The sequence below is a fragment of the Hemibagrus wyckioides genome, linkage group LG16, assembly GCF_019097595.1.
Source record: "Hemibagrus wyckioides isolate EC202008001 linkage group LG16, SWU_Hwy_1.0, whole genome shotgun sequence".
Classification (NCBI taxonomy): Eukaryota; Metazoa; Chordata; class Actinopteri; order Siluriformes; family Bagridae; genus Hemibagrus; species Hemibagrus wyckioides.
This window is the reverse complement of record NC_080725.1, coordinates 18,079,361-18,101,159: the sequence shown is the minus strand read 5'-3', so window position 1 is coordinate 18,101,159 and position 21,799 is coordinate 18,079,361. Positions and strand designations below refer to the sequence as shown.

The following is a 21,799-nucleotide window of genomic DNA, read 5'->3' as shown; positions in this document are numbered from 1 at the left end:
CCCCACCCCAAATAAAGGCTGAATCCCAAATGCCTTCCTCTGGGGCTCTGTATCCAATCCATTAGCTTATACCCTATCAAGTGCACCTACATAGGGAATATAGATCCAATTGAGATTCAGCCGGAGAGCAAAACAGCGAATTTTCGGTAAGTGGACGTAGAAGACCGAGCTACAACGAGCATCTTTAAGGTAAGAAAGCAGAGATATACAGCTATTATTTTCTTTTTAAATACATAATTAATAAACATGTTGATTCCGTGTCTTGAGGACGACAGATGATTTTATTAAACGATGAATTAATCCGTCGTGTCTGACACTCTCTCTGATAAAATCTATGACATCAGTAGGTGAGGATGAGCAGGGCATGGAGAAAGTCCTTGTTTGTTTGTTTACTGCACTGTTTTGCTGAATGAAATATTGTAGCAAGGTGTGTACACACAGTGATTCTGTGATACTGCATAGAGTATATAGTGAAAGATGGACACTAAGGGACAGTATGGATGAAAATGATGTAAAGAAAGAAAGAAAATAAAAAGATGACCTAGTTATAGCTAGACTAAAAAAAATAAGCTAGTTATAGCTTACAGGACAGATATGAAGGACGCAGTGAGCCTCCATAATATAAAAGCTATACATTTCCGTGTAGGCATGTTTCTGAAGAGTATATACATCTGTCTTTAACAGAATTAGACAAAATAGTTTCTAATAGAAATAGTTCTGTTGATTTTAAAAACCTAGGCTGGTTTTTATTAACGTTTTGTGTCCTCTTTTGGCATTAAGGTACCCCTGAAATCAAAATGGGTATTTGTGTTATGGACACAATTCCGATCCATCTACAAACACAATACAAAAATAATCTTCGGGAGATTTACATCACCTACACCCTGTGAAGGTGTGTTTAATAATTACAGAGATTTACATATCAAAATGATCTGTACAGATGTTTGCGATTGTGCCCCACAATGGGTTTGAACCCCATCCAGGGTGTCCCCTTAATGCTTCATGCCCCGAGTCCCTGAAGTACTCCCCGATTCCCTGCGACCCTGTGTAGGATAAGTGATATAGCAAATGGATGGATGGTTTATCATATCTAGGAAATTTCAGTAGTTCCTCATAGTTTTCTGTTAGACCAATTAAATGCTTTCTGAAATGTAATATGTCCGTCCCCTGGGGGTGTGTCTTGCTCAGCTTATTAGTAGCAAGCATTGTAGGAAAACATATTTTGAGGTCACTCTTCTCTTTCAATAATTTACATATCTCAGCTCTCACCAGCAATTGGTGATCAAATCAGACGGTGATCAGGAACTAGCCGACAGCTGGGGGGCCAGCTCTGGGGATCTTTCTCCCATTCAATGCTTTGTTTAAGAGTATCACCTCTAAGCTTTTGCATTAGCATACCAGGGAGTCGACACCTGTGAGTTCCACCTCCCCTTGAGGGAGTATTACCTCAAGCCTTTTGTATTTTCATATCTTCATGGCCTGCCCACTCAAGGCTTTTAAAACTGTAACGCAAGCTTCTTTTCACTGGACTTGGTGACTGCAATACCCCCGCAGTGTGTTCGGATCTACAATAAAACATTCCTGCTGAACACTGCTTCCGAGTCCCCTGGTCTGCTTCACAACAATATCTAGGAAAATTCTTAACATTTTCAGTAGTTCCCCTTATACTAGTTTTCTGTTAGACCAATTAAATGCTTTCTGGAATGTATATGTCCATCTCTCTTTTGCTGTTCTCCCTAATGAGCTAATTCTGTAAGTTACTGTCAATTTTGTTTAGGTGTAATAGGGGTGTGGTGTATATCGAAAACTCTTTGCTATTGTGATAAGCACTTCAACACATCATTTGGACTTTCGAAAAGAAAAACAAGATACAGAATAAAATTCCACTGCATCAATGAGGCTTTTAGTGCTTTTAATAAGATCAATTTAGCATTACTTCTGTGGCACTCACCTCCTATCCATTTAGGGTTCTGTCTAAGTGCTGAATACTAGACAGGGTTTATTGTAATGACTCGCCCATTGTGATTGATCGCATATACATGTATGCACAGTACAAAAGACTTAGGCACCCTATTTTTTTAGTATAAAACCATTTTATATTTCCAAATAAAATCATAAATATTATTTTAAAATGTTTGTGTCATTTAAGAAAGCAACATGAAACTGCACAAATTGCAGACTGCTGAGATTTCTGATATATTTTTTAAAAATCAGGGGGTCATGACATGTTTATTTGCATGTGCATGGTGTAGGGGGTAAAGAATAATCATGTTATATAAAAAAATATTTTTTAAAAAATACAAATATTATCAAACTGCTTTACCCCAAATTTTTTGGAAGTAAAAAAATCATAACCCCCAAGCCAAAAAGAGATGTGACTATCCAGCATTGTCAAAGTTTTCTGCTGCCCAGTTCCCAAATTATTAGACTGTAAATAATTAAATGAATGTGAATTATTAATTTTTCATTTTAAATCAATTCATAATGAGATAAATGACTAAGTTCTAAAGAGTTATTTAAAAAATTGTAGGAAAAAACACCTGAAGAGAGGCTTGTGTATGTATCGTTAAATTTGCGTTTAGTTCTGTTAGTTCTGTTCTGTGTATATTACGTGATATTATAATGTTAACCTTACTAATAGACTTCTTTTTCTAGAATTAAAAATTTTAGTCACGTCTTTCTGTTTAACAGGCTTTTCTTGGAAGGGTTAAAAAGACTTTCTTGGAACGGAAAGACTTTAACACAACTGCATTCCCTAATTCAGTGTCCTCCCCTTCATTACAGGATGGGGAAGCTGGGCATCTTCACAATTCTGTGTTTAGCTTTAATGCTATTGCTACATGACACATCAGCAAGCAAGAAAGGTTCAAGTAACAAGAAGCCTCCCACTAAAACTTCATCATCATCTTCTTCTAACAAGCCTCAGCAGGGGAGCAACACCCCACCCAACTATCCCAGGCAGCCCAAACCAAATCCTGCAGGTGGGAGTTATCCTGCAGGCGGGAGTTATCCTGCAGGCGGGAGTTATCCTGCAGGCGGGAGTTATCCTGCAGGCGGGAGTTATCCTGCAGGTGGGAGTTATCCTGCAGGCGGGAGTTATCCTGCAGGTGGGAGTTATCCTGCAGGCGGGAGTTATCCTGCAGGTGGGAGTTATCCTGCAGGCGGGAGTTATCCTGCAGGTGGTAGTTATCCAGCAGGTGGGAGTTATCCTGCAGGTGGTAGTTATCCAGCAGGTGGGAGTTATCCTGCAGGTGGGAGTTATCCAGCAGGTGGGAGTTATCCTGCAGGTGGTAGTTATCCAGCAGGTGGGAGTTATCCTGCAGGTGGGAGTTATCCATCAGGAGGGCAATATCCAGGACAAGGGGGCTCCAGTCATCCCAACAAGTACCCTGGAGGTGGGAATTACCCAGCTGGAGGACAGTATCCAGGACATGGGGGGAGTAGTCCTGGAGGGTATCCTAACCAGAATCCAGGAACAGGAGGTGTGAATCAAGGTGGGCATCCCAACAAGTACCCTGGAGGTGGGCATTACCCAGCTGGAGGACAGTATCCAGGACAAGGGGGAAGTAGTCCTGGAGGGTATCCTAACCAGTATCCAGCAAGAGGGGGTGTAAATCCAGGTGGGTATCCCAATCACTACCCTTCAGGTGGTAGTTACCCATCTGGTGGCCAGTACCCTGGAGGAGGGGGTGTAAATCCTAACCAGTATCCTGCAGGGAGAGGATACCCTGCAGCTGGTGGCTACCCAGTGAGGCCAGAAGGACAGCCAGGAGGATACCCAGGGGGATATCCATCCATGGGAGGATCATATCCTAACTGGAATCCCAACAACAAAATTCTTAGTCCCCGCTATGGAGGTGGATTTGGGAGTCCAGGGTATGGAACTGGTGGCTCCCCATTCTCAAAAACGGTTAACAACATGGGCTATAAACCATCTGTGAAGTCCAAAGGCTTTGCCAAAAAGGCAATTTTGGCAGCTGGAGTTGGGGCTATGACAGGAATGGCAGTAGGGTATGGCCTGGGTCGTTTTCCACGGCCACACTTTCAGTTCAGCAACCGCCAAGAGGAGCAGTACTACAACCATTACATGCAACAACGCTATGGCATGAAATCTACTGACACAAATGACTATAAACGTGACTATACATTCAAACCACCGCCTAAGGCCCAGACTTATGAAAAATACATGGACAACTGTATGAACAGATCTGACCTCTTGCAAAATCGTGATGCAAAGATCAGTGTCGTCAGTGCCATGAATGGATCACTTGCAGTTTCCAGTGGCATTTCTGAGAATGGTACGACTAAGCCTGTGGAGTCTCAAGAGAGCGATGATACAGTGAGCATCACAGAGATTGGTTACCCTGCACTCATTCAGCAAATGAAGGCTCGTAAATGTGTACAACTCTACATGGCATACTCTGAGAGCTTCCTGCAGAAGCAGACACAACAGAAACCCAACAGTAGTGACCTACCTGGACATCCTGGACTCCTTGTACTGCTCATAACTGCCATCATGTCTCTCGGCAGCAACTTCTTGCTGCAGTGACAGCAAGGACATGACCCTAGGGTGTGTTAAGTGTCAGACTAGGCTCATCAAAAATTCACCGGTATTCAATATTCATGTCACAATCATTACTTGACATATCACAATATTATCATATTATTATTATAGCATGTTTTACAGTACCTGTCATTTATATCCAGTAAACATAGACAGCGATACGACTTAGTCTTAATCTTTTATCCTCACCACAATGCAACTGCTTGCTAGCTTCTCTGTAACTAAACTTCTAGCAAAGGCAAAGCTGACTGATATGGCTAGTTAACAAGCTTGTGCAATACTTAAGAGTTAATTTAAAACATTACCATATTTCTCTTTGGTAATGGAAAATTATTTTATGAAGAAACAGTCAGGAATTGTGGTTTTGCACTGAGAATAATCTGTATATTCTGCATTATTATTATTATTATTATTATTATTATTATTATTTTCAATGATAAATTATGTGTGACTTTTTGGTGTCTTTTTATTATTTCTAAATAAACTTTAACATTTATAACACATTTTTTGCTGTTTCTTAGACTGACTGCCATGGCCGTTTAATAATTTATCAGACAGCAAGTTTTTTTTTTTCTTGCAACTCCACTTAATATCAGTTTATCAGGTCCTGTAGAACTTAGCAAAGGTTTAAAATCAGTGTCTTGAACGATGTTATCCGAATCCATTTATATAGAAATATGACATCACTGTCAAAAATTCAGTAAATTCACTATTCAGTAGGCCACAGTCCAAACTTTCCAAACATTTTATTGATAGACCCCATTATAAAGACAGTGAGTGAGGGACATATATGATATTCAAACAGATATTCGAAACCTGATGCAGAAACCTCAGGCTGTTAACGAACCAATACAAATCCAAATATCTATAATACACAAGGTTTTTTTTTTTTTTTTAAGCTTACACACGTTGTAAGAAGGACGAACAGGAACAGGGACTCCTACGTCTCGCACTCGCACTCACATACTGGCAGCATCAGCTTAAGGGCTGTGAATGAAGACATGTCCATCACACAATTCAAGATTAGTGATTAGTGCTACTGCCATCCCTACAGTGGCAACAGGAATCCTGTAGAGGCTTGTTTGCGTTCCTGTGCTGAGGGTATTGTGTCTCTGAACCTCAGGGGTTTATGGGAATCAGATTCGGTGAGTGATGGGTAATGTTGTCGGTAACACAGGTACGAGAAGATCAAACCCAGCATTGATCCCACTAACACATCTGGAAGAACGAGCAACAGTGAGAAAGGTCAAACGTTAAATATTATTGATATTATCCAGATATTCACAGTTTACCTATCTATTATTATCTATTTAAATATTGTGTACACAGGTCACTTAATGTTTTTGTGCTGATTAAGTCAAACTCATGTGTAACTAAATCTTAAGGTAGACCTAACACAAGCGACTAATCTTTTATGCAGGGTACACAGTCCTGTATTCCTCTCAGGAAGCACTTTTAATAGCGAATATTCTAAAAAAAGAATATATTTTAAAAAAATATGTAAATATCATAATTTCAGAATAATCCAGTTCACTATCTATCTGAGTCAGGAAGATTCTCAGTCACCTTGCCAATGATGTTTGTAGTCACAAGTCCTGGATACGGCGATCAGGACAGCACAGAGTAGAGGCGTGAGAAACGCACACAGTCGCCACGCTGTTCCCCGACCAGCCGGGCTGAAACAGTGAAGCTTCCCAGCCACGAAAAGTGCCGTAAAGCCCAGTCCAGCAAATGCGACTAACATTTAGAAAAAAAATAAACATATAGTCTATATTATAAATATTTAACATCACAGCAATTTGCTTTTATTTATAATGGACTTTATTCTCTTTCCTTTAAGGATATAACAAAAGTTTTTTTCTTTCATTTTACAGTAAATTTAAAGGACAGATTGATATACATCCTACACCGGTATGTAATATATATAAAATATAGTCATGGCACCCTTTATTTCTCAGTAGCATCTAGACCACCATCTTTATCTCTAAATCTAAAAATCCTTACTTCAGATTTTATCAGTTGATCTTTCATGGATAAATTCTTCATGCGTAGGATCATAAAAAGGATATGTAAGAGACAGCAATATGAGAGAGAGGAAGGATAAGAATGACTGGCTATAAGAGGATTATAAACTCTGGGATTTCACCGATTTTTCAGTTTTCAGCTTTGCCATGTCTGCCGCATATCTGCTTTCTGGTTAATTTCAGATTATGATTGCTCTTTAGCTCTTAGAGATTAATTTCTAGTGTGAGCTACAAACCTAATCAAGTTTTATATTAATTATACTGGGATGTGTCCATAAAATCAAATTTGAAGCGCTAACCATATTCATCTTCCTGTTTTGCTCTCCAGGCTATTTTGGGATATGAATGCATGAATGCGGCGCCGACACTCATGAGAGGGGTTCTGTGTTGTGGTTTGCAGAGATGCGTAGCTAGGTCACATGCCTAACCATACGCCATTTCCAATAAAGTCACGAGTCTGCTTCACAACTGACATATACACCTATCAGGGATAACATTATGACCACTGAGAGGTGAAGTCAATAACACTGATTATCTTCTCATCATGGGACCTGTTAGTGGGTGGGATATATCAGGCAGCAAGTCAACATTTTGTCCTCAAAGTTGAAGCAGGAAAAATGGGCAAGCGTAAGGATTTGAGCGAGTTTGACAAGAACCAAATTGTGATGGCTAGACCACTGGATCAGAGCATCTCCAAAACTGCAGCTCTTATGGGGTGTTTCCGATCTGCAGTGGTCAGTATCTATCAAAAGTGGTCCAAGGAAGGAACAGTGGTGAACCGGCGACAGGGTCATGGGCGGCCAAGGCTCAACAATGCACGTGAAGACCGAAGGCTGGCCCGTGTGATCCCTACTGATGATCAAATTGCTGAAGTTGTTAATGCTGGTTCTGATAGAAAGGTGTCCGAATACACAGTGCATCACAGGTCAGGGCTGTTTTGGCAGCAAAAGGGGGACCAACACAATATTAGGTCATTATGCCTGACCAGTGTAATTACTGCCAAAGAATTAGACCTGGCTGAGTCCTTAATTTTCCTCATACACTTTAGATTGTGGTGAGTACATCATACCCCAATTATATAGAACAAAAAAAGGTTTTTGGCTAAACACAACTCTGGAAAATGGATGATTAAGATCAATATTTACATGATGAGTGTCCGCTGGGGAAACTCTTCCTGCCTTCTGTGACCACTTCTGGGTCGCCGCTGCACTCAAACTCCGGGTTCATCTTACCATCTGGAAAGCAGCGGTAGAAGAAATCGGGACGTGGCCTACAGAAAGAGAGAGGAGGAAAGAAAGAACAAAAGCACCAGCAGAGAAAGTAAGTATCTGAGGAACAAATCTGAACAGAGAAATAATGAAAAAAATGGACACGCCCATGACCAGGTCACTCTGGACCTGTCTCTATGTCCCTAATTTAAATGATCACATTGATTCCTCACAAACTCTCTTTTACTTTTAAGGTGGTCAGCCCGAGCGTATCTGAGTGTAGAATTAAAAATGACCAGTGAATAATACTTAAAAAATAGAAATCAACAATGCACTAAATTTTTACTTGACACCAACAAAACCCCAAAAATGATGACTAAGTGGTGAAAGAGCGCCACCTAAAGGCTGATGTGTGAAATCTTCCAGTAATATATTTTTCCACCAGTGTTTTAAAGATCGCTGGGATGAAACAATATGAGCTCATCACTCACCTGCCCACGGTGAGCTTTACAGCATTGGTGAAAACTCCGTTCAGGAGCAGAGTCAATGTCACAGCTGAGGAAAAACACACACACACATTTCAGTAATCATGCTGATGTATTTGTGTTGTGATATACAGTGCCTTGCAAAGCCCCTTGAGCTTACCACATTGCACTTATTTTGTCATGTTACGTAAATGGATTTTATTGGGATTTAATGTGATAGACCAACACAAAGTGGCACATAATTGTTGGCAAAATAGCTCAAGCTCAGTCAGATTGGATGGAGAGTATCTGTGAACAGCAATTTTCATTTCTTGCCACAGATTCTCAATTGGACTTCTAACACATGTACATGCTGTGATCTAAACCCTTCCTCTGGCTGTATGTTGAGGGTCTGCGCACACACACAGTGTCAGGCTCTTTCATGCAAATGCAAACACAATTAAGACATTATTAAGACATTAATAACTGTGTTCCAGATTGCATACTGCACACTCTAGCATGTAGTGTATGAATTTTAGCATCGTCTCAAATAAAACACTAACTTTTTTATTTTTTAACTAACAGTAGTACAAGCCGTTCCCCCAAATCACGCCAAACGCAGGTAATGCGACGCTGCTAGCTTTATAAGAATGTGGTGAATCTTTAAAATGGTCTAATTTAAAAGACATTTCTTGTCCACCGGTGTGTCTTGAAAAATTGCACCTGGTAGCCCCGCCCCTTTTCTGCCATGCAAGCAAAGCTGCACGTGTTGAGTGCATGAAGTATCTAACGTTCCACACTTCAGTTAAGTGCATCATCCCAGGTATTTGAAGTGCACACTACTCATACTACAGAATGGGATAAGTGCATAAGTATGCGATTTGGGACGCAATCAATGTCACTGTGAAATGCAGGACTCACCTAATGAAGCCTCCTTCATCTCCCCCTTTTCAGTTCTTTTAAAGAATGCAAAAATCAGAATGGTGGCCAGTGGCGTAAACAAAGCGATGCTCTGCGGAAGAAACGAAAAGAAAGGAGAAGCTGCAGTTCATCCTCTGTGCCAGAACCAAAATCTTTATCGAATCTGCTCAAATCGAATTCAGCTCAAATGTAGGCAAATGTGTGGGTTGATGCCAGTGTATGAAGGCAGTCTGGTGCTCATCCGAGCAGAAAGCATCTTGATTCACTTCTAAGTGTTATATGAACCTTCTCAAGCTTTGATGGAGGAGTAAATGAAATACAAATTGCATATCTGTTGTTTATTATTCTACTCATTAACATATTTCCAGAACCACACCCTTATATCACACACACACACTATGCCTGAGAATAAAGACGCAGAAGTGTAAATAGATGATTTATAAGTGGATGCGTAGCTTCAGTAGGTCTGTGTTTATTCAAATGATCATGAAAATTGTAGGCAAATTTCTGACGCTGCACAAAAACCCAATCGCATCTTCATCAAATCCTCACAAATTATAACTAAGACTAGAGGAAACACTTCACTGTGCCCGTACACGTGAGGTAGATCCAGTCGTTCACTCGGTAACAATAACAGTGATAATGTTTATAATGAAACACACTCCTACTCTGTGTTAGTTTGTTGCAGTAACACAACACACACTTACGAACATGAGTGAGGTAGGAACGTGGTCCTTCTTCACGTGGTGGAACCTGTAAAGCCAGATTTCCTCAGGCTGGATCTGCCGGGTAAACGGAGCCAGTTGCTCAGTCACTCTGAAATAAGACACAATCATCTACACGTCATCGTAATGCATCGGTTTTAAGAAAAACACAAAGTCAGTCCGAGAAGATGGGCTTGGTTTGTGAAGTCTGCGGTTTTACATTTGCAGTCTAGTTTTGCACCAGAGCCCAGGGGAAAATGTAACAGATGTCTTACTCGTACAAAATGATCCAATTTTCCATTAAAAAAGTGCAAATATTCAGATATTTCTAAGCAGATTTGCATGGATGTAGAACAAATATCTGTAATTGGCCACAGAATATTTATTGGGTATGGAAGAAACAAACTCTTACACAACAGGGTATATACCCCCGATCAGGCATAACATTATGACCACCTGCCTAATATTGTGTTGGTCCCCATTTTGCTGCCAAAACTGCTCTGACCCGATGAGGCACGGACTCCACCAGAACCCTGAAGTTGTGCTGTGGTATCTGGCACTAAGATGTTAGCAGCAGAACCTTTAAGTCTTGTGAGGCCCCACCTCACAACTTACAGGACTTAAAGGATATTTTTGATAGATACTGACCACTGCAGACCGGGAACACCCCATAAGAGCTGCTGTTTTGGAGATGCTCTGATCCAGTGGTCTAACCATCACAATTTGGCCCTTCATCAAACTCGCTCAAATCCTTACGCTTGCCCATTTTTCCGGCTTCTAACCCATCAACTTTGAGGACAAAATGTTCACTTGCTGCCTAATATATCCCACCCACTAACAGGTGCCATGATGAGGAGATCATCAGTCTTATTCACTTCAACTCTCACTGGTCATAATGTTATGCCTGATCGGTGTAGATATGTATGTTGAACTGAAAATGATACACAAACCTAAACTATGAAAGGTTTAATCACATAAACATCTTTTGCATGTCAAGGGATTACTAATCTCTCTTAGACTCCTTACACAGCCCAGGCCTGGGGCAGCTTCCCTCTGGTCTTTTTGCACTATACACAATCATACTGTGAACCTTAGAAACATCACTGTACGAGATGTTGATGATGATGATGATGATGATGTAAACACTTACAAAAAGACAGCCAGCAGCAGCAGGCGGACGAACACTTCACAGAGGAAGTCCTGGTCTAAACTCTTCCTCATCTTTGGAACCTGAATGTGTCCCAGTCACCTGCTTCACCTGAGAAGTGTTACAGTTAAATGGTTTATTTAAGTGGACATATCTAACATCTCAGGAATGTATGTTATTGGATATATACAGATGGGAACAAGTTGGTGTCAGGAATCCAGAGCAGTTAAGCGGTTAACTTTAATATGAACACAAGCTGACAACAACATTACTTCTGGTTCTTTCAGATTTTAACAGGATTGGTTACATGGGTGTGTTTCTGCAATTTGTGCTTTGACACATGTAATGTTGTCACAACAAAACACACCCTCTCTCTCTCTCTCTCTCTCTCACACACACACACACACCTTATGATAATCATCCTCTCAAAAATATCATTCACTCTGAACACAACTCGCCCAAACGATCCATATCACACGATCCGCCAGTCCAAACATGAAAACTAAAAATTCATGCCCATCAGATTTACATAAGTGTTCTTGTGTGCCACAAAATCTAAGCATCAGAACTCACTTAAGCTTTCCAGGTGAAGCAATCCTCTGATTTAAACAGGATTAGCCAGAAGAGTGTGTTTTTGCATTTTGTTTTGTTTTCATGGGGAACGTTGTCACTAATTGTTCTCTATCTCTCATGATCTTTACGCCTCATCACAGAACCCTTATTATTGGATATTATTACACTATATACAGTTTAAAACTAAAAAAAAAGGGTAACCTTAATATATGATATAGAAATTGAATGAAATGGTGTCAGTGATCGTCGGGTCATGAAATCGGAACCCCCCTTAAAAAGTTAAACACGTTCCGTGTCACATAAGTTAAACGTCAGAACTCAACCGTTCCACGTCACGCAAGCTGAACATCAGAACTCAACCGTTCCACATCACATAAGTTAAACGTCAGAACTCAACCGTTCCACGTCACGCAAGTTAAACATCAGAACTCAACCGTTCCACGTCACATAAGTTAAACGTCAGAACTCAACCGTTCCACGTCACTCAAGTTAAACGTCAGAACTCAACCGTTCCACGTCACTCAAGTTAAACGTCAGAACTCAACCGTTCCACATCACATAAGTTAAACGTCAGAACTCAACCGTTCCACGTCACGCAAGTTAAACATCAGAACTCAACCGTTCCACGTCACATAAGTTAAACGTCAGAACTCAACCGTTCCACGTCACTCAAGTTAAACGTCAGAACTCAACCGTTCCACGTCACTCAAGTTAAACGTCAGAACTCAACCGTTCCACGTCACTCAAGTTAAACGTCAGAACTCAACCGTTCCACGTCACTCAAGTTAAACGTCAGAACTCAACCGTTCCACGTCACGCAAGTTAAACATCAGAACTCAACCGTTCCACGTCACGCAAGTTAAACATCAGAACTCAACCGTTCCACGTCACTCAAGCTGAACATCAGAACTCAACCGTTCCACGTCACTCAAGTTAAACATCAGGAATCAACCGTTCCACATCAAACAAGTTAAACATCAGAACTCAACCGTTCCACGTCACTCAAGCTGAACATCAGAACTCAACCGTTCCACGTCACTCAAGTTAAACATCAGGAATCAACCGTTCCACATCAAACAAGTTAAACATCAGAACTCAACCGTTCCACGTCACTCAAGCTGAACGTCAGAACTCAATCGGGACGTCATTAGTATTTTGGGCGCTCTGAGCTTCAGAACTCAAAGCACCAGCGTTACATTTCACGCTGTTACATGTCAGTACTCGTGAGCGTTACATTTCACGCGCGCAGAACGTCAGAAGTCACCGCCGCCGAGCGCGACCGAGGACACGTCAGCATTACATTTCACTGAGATGATCCACAATGATGAGCCTAAACCAGTATTTCCACACTCCGGTCTTTTAGCAGCATTAGCATTAGCATCCCATCCATTGTCTCATACGGACCTTTATGGGTATGAATCGCTCCTTTTTCAGCCAGTCTTTAAACAGGAAGCAGCAGCGCGAGACGGGTTTGATGCGGACCCGTCACGTGAAAGTAAACAGATCCCACATGTCCAAAGTGGCTGATGCGTGAAGGTGCGGATCCTCTCCCTCTCCCGGTGAAGAGAGTCCAGCCTAGCAGAAAGAGAGCGAGGAGAAGGCAAGAGGAGACACGTTTACACGTCACATAGTTCTCACGCCACCTGGAGGTAGTTAGAAATATGAGCTGCAGTCGGCGGGAAGGCGTGGGCAGAGGTGGGCAGGGTTTGGGCAGAGGTGGGCAGGGTTTGGGCAGCGCGTGCACGCTCCGGAAATAAAGGTCATTGTGATGAATTAAAGACAGACAACTGTCAATGAATAAAAGTGAATATATGCGTGCATTTCTGAAAGAAAACAAAGGCAAGATAAAAAAAAACCCAAAACGAAAGGAAAGAAAGAGGACAATAAAAGGTAAAGTATAGGAAAGGGCAAGGAGATGGAAGGAAAAGGGGGAAAAGACAGATGGAATTCAAGGAAAGGAAAGGCAGGAAAAAGGAAAGGATTAAAAAGAAAGCAAAAGAACAGAAGCAAACCAAAGCAGATGCAGGAAAAGGGAAGGGAATGAAAAGGAATGAAAAGAAAGTAAGTGGTGAAAGGAAAGAAGGAATCGAAAAGAAAAGAAGTAGAGAGGCAGCTAACAAACAAGGCAGAGTGGAAAGAAGAAAAGAGAAGTAAAAAAGGGGAACAACAAAAAGTGGAAAGGTGAGAATCAACAAATATATATATAGTGAGTAAAAATAAGGTAGAAAAAAGAGAATGATATTAAAATCAAGCAGGTTTTCAGCTGCTGTACAGGTTACTTTATAGATATATGATTCAATGATAGTGACTGTAGTCCAGCAGTTTCTCTCTTCACCATCCATCAACACAAAGACAGCATCACTAAGCAGAGGACTTTTCTGAAACAGCTGTAACACTGACATGGTTATGTGTGTGTGTGTGTGTATGGTGTTCCGAGAGTATTAATCACTACTGTGTTGTAAAACAATTCACTAGCTGATAGCTAGATATAGAGTTCATACACTGATTAGGCATAACATTATGAGCATTGAGAGGTGAAGTGAATAACACTGATTATCTCCTCACCTGTTAGTGGGTGGGATATATTAGGCAGCAAGTGAACATTTTGTCCTCAAAGTTGATGTGTTAGAAGCAGGAAAAACGGGCAAGATCCAGTCGTCTATGGCGAATAGACGACTGGATCAGAGCATCTCCAAAACTGCACCTCTTGTGGGGTGTTCCCGGTCTGCAGTGGTCAGTATCCATTAAAAGTATCCTTTAAGTCCTGTAAGTTCCAAGATGGGGCCTCACACTGTCAGAACTGTCCTTTAAGTCCTGTAAATTGCAAGTTCCCATGGAAGCCCCACTTTGCAACTTGAGGATCTGCTGCTAACATCTTGGTGCCAGATACCACAGCACACCTTCAGAGATCTAGTGGAGTCCAGGGCTGTTTTAGCAGCAAAAGGGGGACCAACACAATATTAGGCAGGTGGTCATAATGTTATGCCTAGACACACACACACACTCTCACTCTCTTTGGACAAACGTGAATTAATGTCTGACACATTAGCTCACAGCCTCATGTGTTTATAAACCATCAACTATTCTATGCCTGATACCCTAGGTATTCTCGTGTCCTCTGACACAACTAGCTATATAGTATTAAATTAAATATATAATTATAAGTAGAATTATAAGGCAGTATAATTAAAAGGGAGAGCCAGAAAGCAATGCATGAGGGTGCCCTGGGACACAAGGGAGACTCGGTCAACAACCTTTAGTACGAGTGCGGTGGTGAGTGGGGTGTCAGGTCATGGCAACATGCAAATATGCTGGTTTGTAGTGATGAACATTAACTGGATGGCTGTGAAGCATTGTAAGGAAATGTTCTGGCTCCTCCTGTAGCCTTCATTATTCTAGGTACCAACAAAGAGCCTGCATCTTTTGATCGAAGCAGGCATGATGGATCAGGTACTGATAGAACATCCACTGATTTATAGGTCAATAATAGTATTTTATAAATCAATGCAATATTTTATTGGGACCCAGTGCATCATAGATAAGATAGGAGTAATGTGGTCCAAACTTCAGGTTCTGGTAAAGGACTCTGCTGCATTCTGGATTAACTGGAGCTTTTTTTTTTTTTTTTAGATGGCAAGGCATCACACTAGTCCAACCTTCAGGCAACAAAAACATGAACGTGAATAGGGAAGAAAGAAACGAAGCAAAAAGGCTTTTTTTGGGAAATAAAAGCAGCTGAACATGGAAGAAAAAGCAGGTGAACATTCAGTAGAGTTTTTATTGAAGTCAAACCAGGCAAGTCTGAGAGTGAGTAAATCTGTGGAATGTTGTTTCTCTGAATAACTTATAGCAATTCTGAAGAAAAAAAGAACCATCTCAAAAGTTGGTCAAATAAAAAATACAGTAAAAGAAAAAGTTACAAAAAGAATGTGCCTATACGTTCACAAACATTCAGAAGTAATTTTACAGGCATTCTTTAGACACTACGATATAATGATAGTGGAGTTCTTTTTTTTTTTTTTTGTACTTTCCTACTATGTACAGTTGGACGAGCTCGACGTCCCAGAACACAAATAACACTGTGGCCGCACCCCAGCTCCGGAGCGCGGCCCTCTAGGAAAGTTCAGAGAAGCCTCGTTCTACCCAGATAATATCATTTACGATACTTTTATTCAGTTGGAGTGTATACTGCGACTCGACACGCGTGGTGAGTTTTACATTAACACTGAAGATTTACACACAACAGAAATAAGTCCAGTAGCAAGATTCCTTAAACAGTCTAGGAAAAGGAATGTGACACGTCCTTAAACACATCGACACAAATGATTTCCCTTGGAGCTGGTGAGATGGCATCATTTTTAAGAAAATATAAAATTGAACAACATAAAGAACAGGCACAAACATGCACAAGATGATTTATGACACTTTAAATCACGTATAAAAAAACCCCAAAAAAAACAAAACAGTGGAGTACAGTGCACTAACACTCTTTAAGGAGGTAAATACAAAATGGCTGATATGGCAACAAAGGCTCGTCTTGAACGTCCAATCGGTAACACTATGCCTTTGAAATCATTTAGCAAAATTTATTACTTATACAAATTCTAGGTCTACTTAAAGGCATTTGATCGAAACAAAACGGAAACATTTAATTTGTATCAAATTAGTGAGAATTGAAATACCAATAAGGGCATAACACAAGTCAAGATATTTCATGTCAGGATACCAAAACAACAACTTCTGTGTTTCTCTGAGACCGAAGACGAGAGCAAACACTGCGCAGTCTGCATTGCTCACTCATGGAGAAAAGTGCTAATGATGAACAAAAAGTCGTACCTCATCACTAAGCCTGCTAGGCATTAATCCACTCAACAACAACAACAAAAATCCAGCATGTCACGCATTTGTCATTATTTTGAGGCAGCAGATCTGTCGCAACTGCATGTGCACTTCCTTAAAGGACACGGTGTTCGGAAACGTCATAAAGGAAAGGGGGGGGAACTAAAGGGAACAGGATGACATGAAAAGACAAAAGGACAACATGACCGAAAGACATTTATCAAAGAAAGAAAGAAAGAAAGAAAGAAAGAAAGGAGGGAAATTAAGAAATATAAGGGGGGGTATGGAATAAAAATTAGCAAAAGAAAACAGACAAGAAAACAAAAAAAAAATTAAGGCAAAAAAAGGTCTTAAAAAAATTGAGAGTAAATGAAAGACAACAGTATAGAAAAAATATGTTTAAAAAAATATAAAATTGATTTTTTTTTTTTTAAAAAAAAGTAGGAAAATAGTATATAAAAGGAAAGAAAAAAAAACCGTGGGGAAAATAAAGTAAGTAATTATATAGTGTGTGTGTTAAAAATAGGGAAAAGCAGGAAAGTGAAACACGAGAGGAAAAAACAGAGAAAATGAAAAGAATAGAGAAGAAAAGTGTGTGTGTATTACAGGATTGTAAACACAGTCCATTTCCACTGAGCGCTAATTAAAGAGAAGGTGCAGGAACACACATCACCTATTAGCTGGAAAGTCGAAAAAATTTCATACCGATTATTTCTATGGAAAAGTTGACTAATAAAAGGTAAATAGATCTGAATACAGTACAGCATTTATAAAACCGTAATAATCGAAAGAAATAGAAATCTTTTTCACAATAATTCGGAGATATCTTGCGGTGACAAATGACAAAAACGGTGACGTGCTGGATTTTTTATTTATTTTACTTTATTTTTTTTAACCGTCTGAGTGTAAACAGACTCGGCGTCGTAACTCGAACGACACGAAACGAAACCAAAAAGTGCATGAGACGTTGAACAGCGCTCCAGATTTCAAGTGTACAGGACAGGACCACCGCTGGATACTACGTGTTTTGAAAAGCCTCGTTTTTTGGCAGTGACGGACTTCCGTGGTTCTGAAGAACGTTCGGAATATTACGGGATTAGATTTATTGACAAGTAGTGCCACAAATTGTCCGGCTCTGTGGGGGGGTTAATTGTTGAGGGTGCTGAATTGGGATTATCCTGATCGTGGACAAAAAAAAAAAAAAAAAAAAAAAAAAAAAAAGTGTTTCGCTGGATCACAGCAGTGTTCAAATGATCCATCTTTTATCGTTCTGACCAGGTCTAATGTATTCATCTGTATCATGCAACACTGAGCCAGGATGCACTGAACGTCCGACACTACCGGGTTAAATACAGTGACACATGGAATAGTAGTGCGAAGTTAAAATGCACTGTTGTAACGGTTAAATAAACCCACGGCATTGCTGGTTTTCATGAACTGCAAAAAAAGCATGGAGATCAATGGCATTTCTAACCGGATTAGGAATGGTCGCAAAAAGAGAAGGTGAGCGCGCACTGCATTGGCGCGTCGAGAAATCATCCTAATACGAACGAACAACGCAAGCTTTCATCGGAATCCTGGGTTGTTAATTCGACTAGGTACACTTTGATTATAATACCTTAAAAGTGGTCACTATTGTGTACAAGTGAAATAAAAACAAAAAACACGAAGACATTGGCAACATGACATTAAAAAATTTCCTCATGGACTGATACTCCTATCGGCACAGCACCAAAACGATGGCAGTGTTCAGGTGTTTTATCATCTCATTAAAACGCTGAAATTTAAGTGCTTGTCTATGAAATTAACCAGTCCCGACAGTGAACGTAACACAGAGTGAGCGAGCGATGGGGGGAAAAGAAAAAAAAGGGGGTTTGGGGGGGGGGGCACGTATACAATGACGTTAAGAATAGTGATATCAAACTCACTAATAATACCAATGAACAATACTGTACACCGTGAGCAGATGTAAACGTAGTCATAAATATATTCGTGATATATATCTTACAAATCACAAACGCACGGGTATGAAGAGGCAGCACGTAACCAAAACCGGAGTCACAGTCATTGTTTTTTGTTTTTTTGTATTTTTTCCCACAACTAGCCGATATTCAGACGTGTAGTGAAAACTCTAGTGTAGAGAATCTGATCTATGTGTCTCGTATGAATCCTTTTCTATTTACACTGAGGTACATCGAATGAAGTTCTCAAGGTGTTGTAGGTACTGGAGAGTGTGTAAAAGATCTCGGCTCCGCTCTGAGGATGAACGGGAACCTAGTCTTGAGAAAGAAAAATATCGGTAAAGTGACGATTAGTGGGCGTGATTCATTCCCACACTTCTGGAATCGGAAAGCGTGAAGTCGTGACTTTTCGGCTCAATAAATGATCGCCCTCTGCTGGAATGGACAACAACCGACTTGTATGTAATGATGATTTTGAAATGCACACCGCCCTCTAGCTGTGTGGAGGACCCTCGTCGTTCTGAATTCCAGTCACCGTGTTGAAGTATTTCAGTACAAGAGCTTTGGCTCAGTCACTCAGCCATTTCTCCTTCCTCATCCTCTTCGGCCTCTCTCTCTGCATCCCCCTCCTCTTCCTCCTCCTCCCTCTCTGCTTCCTGTTCCTCCTTCACCCTCACAGTAGTAGGGAGGCTGGGTGCTTGTTCTGGGTCGTGATTGGTACAGCAGGGCTGGTTATCCTGGGCAGAAAGCACCAGCTGGCCTGCCTCATGATCCGGGCAGAAAGAGGTGGGGCAAAAGTGGCAAAACGCAGAAGCGGGACGCTGACACACACTGCATTCGTGCCAAGGGCATTCCCAGCGACCTAGACACATGCACGCAAAAATGTATGAGTCACAACAAGAGGCTAAGCTAGATGAACGAAAGAGTCAGTGAATTAATTAGAGTCAGAGTGTGTCAGTGAGTCACGGATTCACAGTTCCAAGGAGTGAGTCACTGATTCAGTGATTCACAATGTCAGTGAGTGAGAAATACAATTTTAATGAGTAACAGCTTCAATGAGTGAGTCACAGCTTCACTGAGTGAGTGAGTGAGTCACAGCTTCACTGAGTGAGTGAGTCACAGCTTCACTGAGTGAGTGAGTGAGTCACAGCTTCACTGAGTGAGTGAGTGAGTCACAGCTTCACTGAGTGAGTGAGTGAGTCACAGCTTCACTGAGTGAGTGAGTGAATGAGTCACAGCTTCACTGATTCACTGAGGGAGTGAGTCACAGCTTCACTGATTCACTGAGGGAGTGAGTCACTGATTCACTGAGGGAGTGAGTCACTGATTCACTGAGGGAGTGAGTCACTGATTCACTGAGGGAGTGAGTCACTGATTCACTGAGGGAGTGAGTCACTGATTCACTGAGGGAGTGAGTCACTGATTCACTGAGGGAGTGAGTCACTGATTCACTGAGGGAGTGAGTCACTGATTCACTGAGGGAGTGAGTCACTGATTCACTGAGGGAGTGAGTCACTGATTCACTGAGGGAGTGAGTCACTGATTCACTGAGGGAGTGAGTCACTGATTCACTGAGGGAGTGAGTCACTGATTCACTGAGGGAGTGAGTCACTGATTCACTGAGGCACCGAGTGAGTGAATCACAGTTTCAATGAGTGAGTCTCAGATTCAGTGAGTCATATAGTCAACGAGTAAGTAAGCCACTGATGCAGTGAGCCACAATTCCAATGAGTGAGTCAGTTACTGAATCAGTGAGTGAACTTGTGGTATAAATTCTGCATGTTTCCTAAAATAAAAAAAGTGAACAAAGCTAATATACTATTGCTAATATACTAATACAAATAAGCTAAAAGAACAGCAACAATTAAGCATGTAATGTTTTTTTTTCTGGTGATTCGCTGAGTGAGTCAAAGCCTTTATGAACTCAGTAGTTAGTGTAGTTTTGTCTGTAGGTGTGGCTTAGCGTACCATAAGGAGGCGTGGTCAGGTTGAGGCAAAGCAGATGATAGGCTCTGGGACAGTCCTTCCTGTCACACATGACGAGTTCTCCACCCTCACCGCAGCTGTAGCAGTAATAATCATGACTGCGGCTTTCCGCCTTCAGCTTCCTCTTCCGCATCTTCAGCTTCGAGTTCCTCACTTTCTCCTCCTTTTCTAACACCACAGCACTCTAAGGGATACAAGATTATTACAGGTACACACATATGAGGTTGAGCAGAGAGGAAAAAAAGAGGAGGAGAAATTTAAATGTGGAAATAGTAGCTTTAACTATTAGAATTCTCTGTACGCACATGTTCACTCACACACACCTAACACGTGTATGCGTACCTTTGGTCGGACTCCTAAGTAGCCGCTGCAGTTGTCAGCCCCGCAGTGACACGTCGTCCTCCCGTTCCCCAAACAATCCAGGTTATAATTAAATGTAAGTTCGGTGTCTGTCCATAACCACACACACACACACAATAAAAACTTTTCTGATTTGTTTGTATTTATTTACAAATCCTATTTTCTTCTTGCCATTATTAAGCTTGATTCGACATTCCAATACAACCAGCAAGTTCAATATATACTACAAAGTACCACTGTACCCTATCTAGTGCACTGTATACTCTATCGTCTATTTGAAATGTAACCACAGAAGAATCACCATGCATTTGAGAGCCGGAAGTCAATAAAAAAAACAACAACATTAAGTGACAGAGCTGGATGCAGTAAGGATGAGAATGCTGGATTAGTGTTTGCTCTCCCACCTGCAGCGATGTCACACAGAGTGAAGAGGCCGATGCGGACGTCACCGTTCACCGTCCATTTCTGCGTCTCGCAGTTTGGGCTGCAGCTGTGATTTATGAAGCGAGACAAGTTCCCTTTGGGCCCAGCATCAATCACACGATCCTGAAACACACATCTGCCTTTAAAAACTGATCCAGGATCTTTCAGATTTCTCCAATTTACTTTAATGTTAGTGGTAAAATTAGTATTACAGTATAATAATATTATTAATAATGCTATACTATATTATAATTCAAATATACACCAACCAGGCATAACATTATGACCACCTGCCTAATATGATGTTGGTCCCCCTTTTGCTGCCAAAACAGCCCTGACCCATCATGCACTGTGTATTCTGACACCTTTCTATCAGCATTAACTTCTTCAGCAGTTTGAGCAACAGTAGCTCGTCTGTTGGATCGGATCACACGGGCCAGCCTTCGCTCTCCACGTCCATCAATGATCCTTGACCGTCCATGACCCTGTCACCGGTTCACCACTGTTGCTTCCTTGGACCACTTTTGATAGATACTGACCACTGCACACCGGGAACACCCCACAAGAGCTGCAGTTTTGGAGATGCTCTGATCCAGTCATCTAGCCATCACAATTTGGCCCTTCA

At 41.1% G+C, this 21,799-nt stretch overlaps 3 protein-coding genes across 10 annotated transcripts in view; 1 reads left to right on the top strand and 2 right to left on the bottom strand.

Annotated features, from left to right (window-relative positions):
• The first annotated feature begins 52 nt into the window (after positions 1-52).
• On the top strand, positions 53-5,033 carry prnpb (prion protein b). 2 transcript variants are annotated; one of them, XM_058412741.1, is made up of 2 exons: positions 53-189; positions 2,785-5,032. In XM_058412741.1, exon 2 carries the CDS (start codon positions 2,786-2,788, stop codon positions 4,547-4,549), a length of 1,764 nt encoding a protein of 587 aa, XP_058268724.1. In that variant the 5' UTR covers positions 53-189; position 2,785; the 3' UTR covers positions 4,550-5,032. The 2 variants fall into 2 exon arrangements, with proteins under 2 accessions (XP_058268724.1, XP_058268725.1); XM_058412742.1 differs by having other exon boundaries at positions 118-189; positions 2,692-5,033.
• Positions 5,034-5,297: 264 nt separating this feature from the next.
• On the bottom strand, positions 5,298-13,251 carry plpp5 (phospholipid phosphatase 5). Its single transcript, XM_058411510.1, has 8 exons — positions 13,010-13,251; positions 11,036-11,143; positions 9,889-9,997; positions 9,182-9,272; positions 8,288-8,351; positions 7,734-7,858; positions 6,131-6,301; positions 5,298-5,782 (listed from the first exon to the last, which is right to left on the bottom strand). Exons 2-8 carry the CDS (start codon positions 11,104-11,106, stop codon positions 5,613-5,615), a joined length of 801 nt encoding a protein of 266 aa, XP_058267493.1. The 5' UTR covers positions 11,107-11,143; positions 13,010-13,251; the 3' UTR covers positions 5,298-5,612.
• Positions 13,252-15,365: 2,114 nt separating this feature from the next.
• The window catches only part of nsd3 (nuclear receptor binding SET domain protein 3), a 29,968-nt gene continuing 23,534 nt past the window's right edge, over positions 15,366-21,799 (bottom strand). For all 7 annotated transcript variants that reach the window (XM_058411504.1, XM_058411502.1, XM_058411503.1 and 4 more), the window contains 4 exons: positions 21,156-21,297; positions 20,734-20,840; positions 20,374-20,575; positions 15,366-19,267 (listed from right to left, as the gene is read on the bottom strand). In XM_058411504.1, the coding sequence (XP_058267487.1) occupies positions 18,978-19,267; positions 20,374-20,575; positions 20,734-20,840; positions 21,156-21,297 (741 nt within the window). In that variant the 3' untranslated portion in view covers positions 15,366-18,977. The remainder of the gene's footprint in view (positions 19,268-20,373; positions 20,576-20,733; positions 20,841-21,155; positions 21,298-21,799) is intronic.

Coding starts and splice junctions, on each gene's coding strand:
- prnpb (XM_058412742.1), top strand. CDS start 2,786: ATGGGGAAGCTGGGCATCTTCACAATTCTGTGTTTAGCTTTAATGCTA.
- plpp5 (XM_058411510.1), bottom strand. CDS start 11,106: ATGAGGAAGAGTTTAGACCAGGACTTCCTCTGTGAAGTGTTCGTCCGC. Junction 9,998..11,035: donor CTGCTGCTGGCTGTCTTTTT/GTAAGTGTTTAC, acceptor GTCTTATTTCAG/AGTGACTGAGCAACTGGCTC. Junction 9,273..9,888: donor TTCCTACCTCACTCATGTTC/GTAAGTGTGTGT, acceptor TTTCTTCCGCAG/AGCATCGCTTTGTTTACGCC.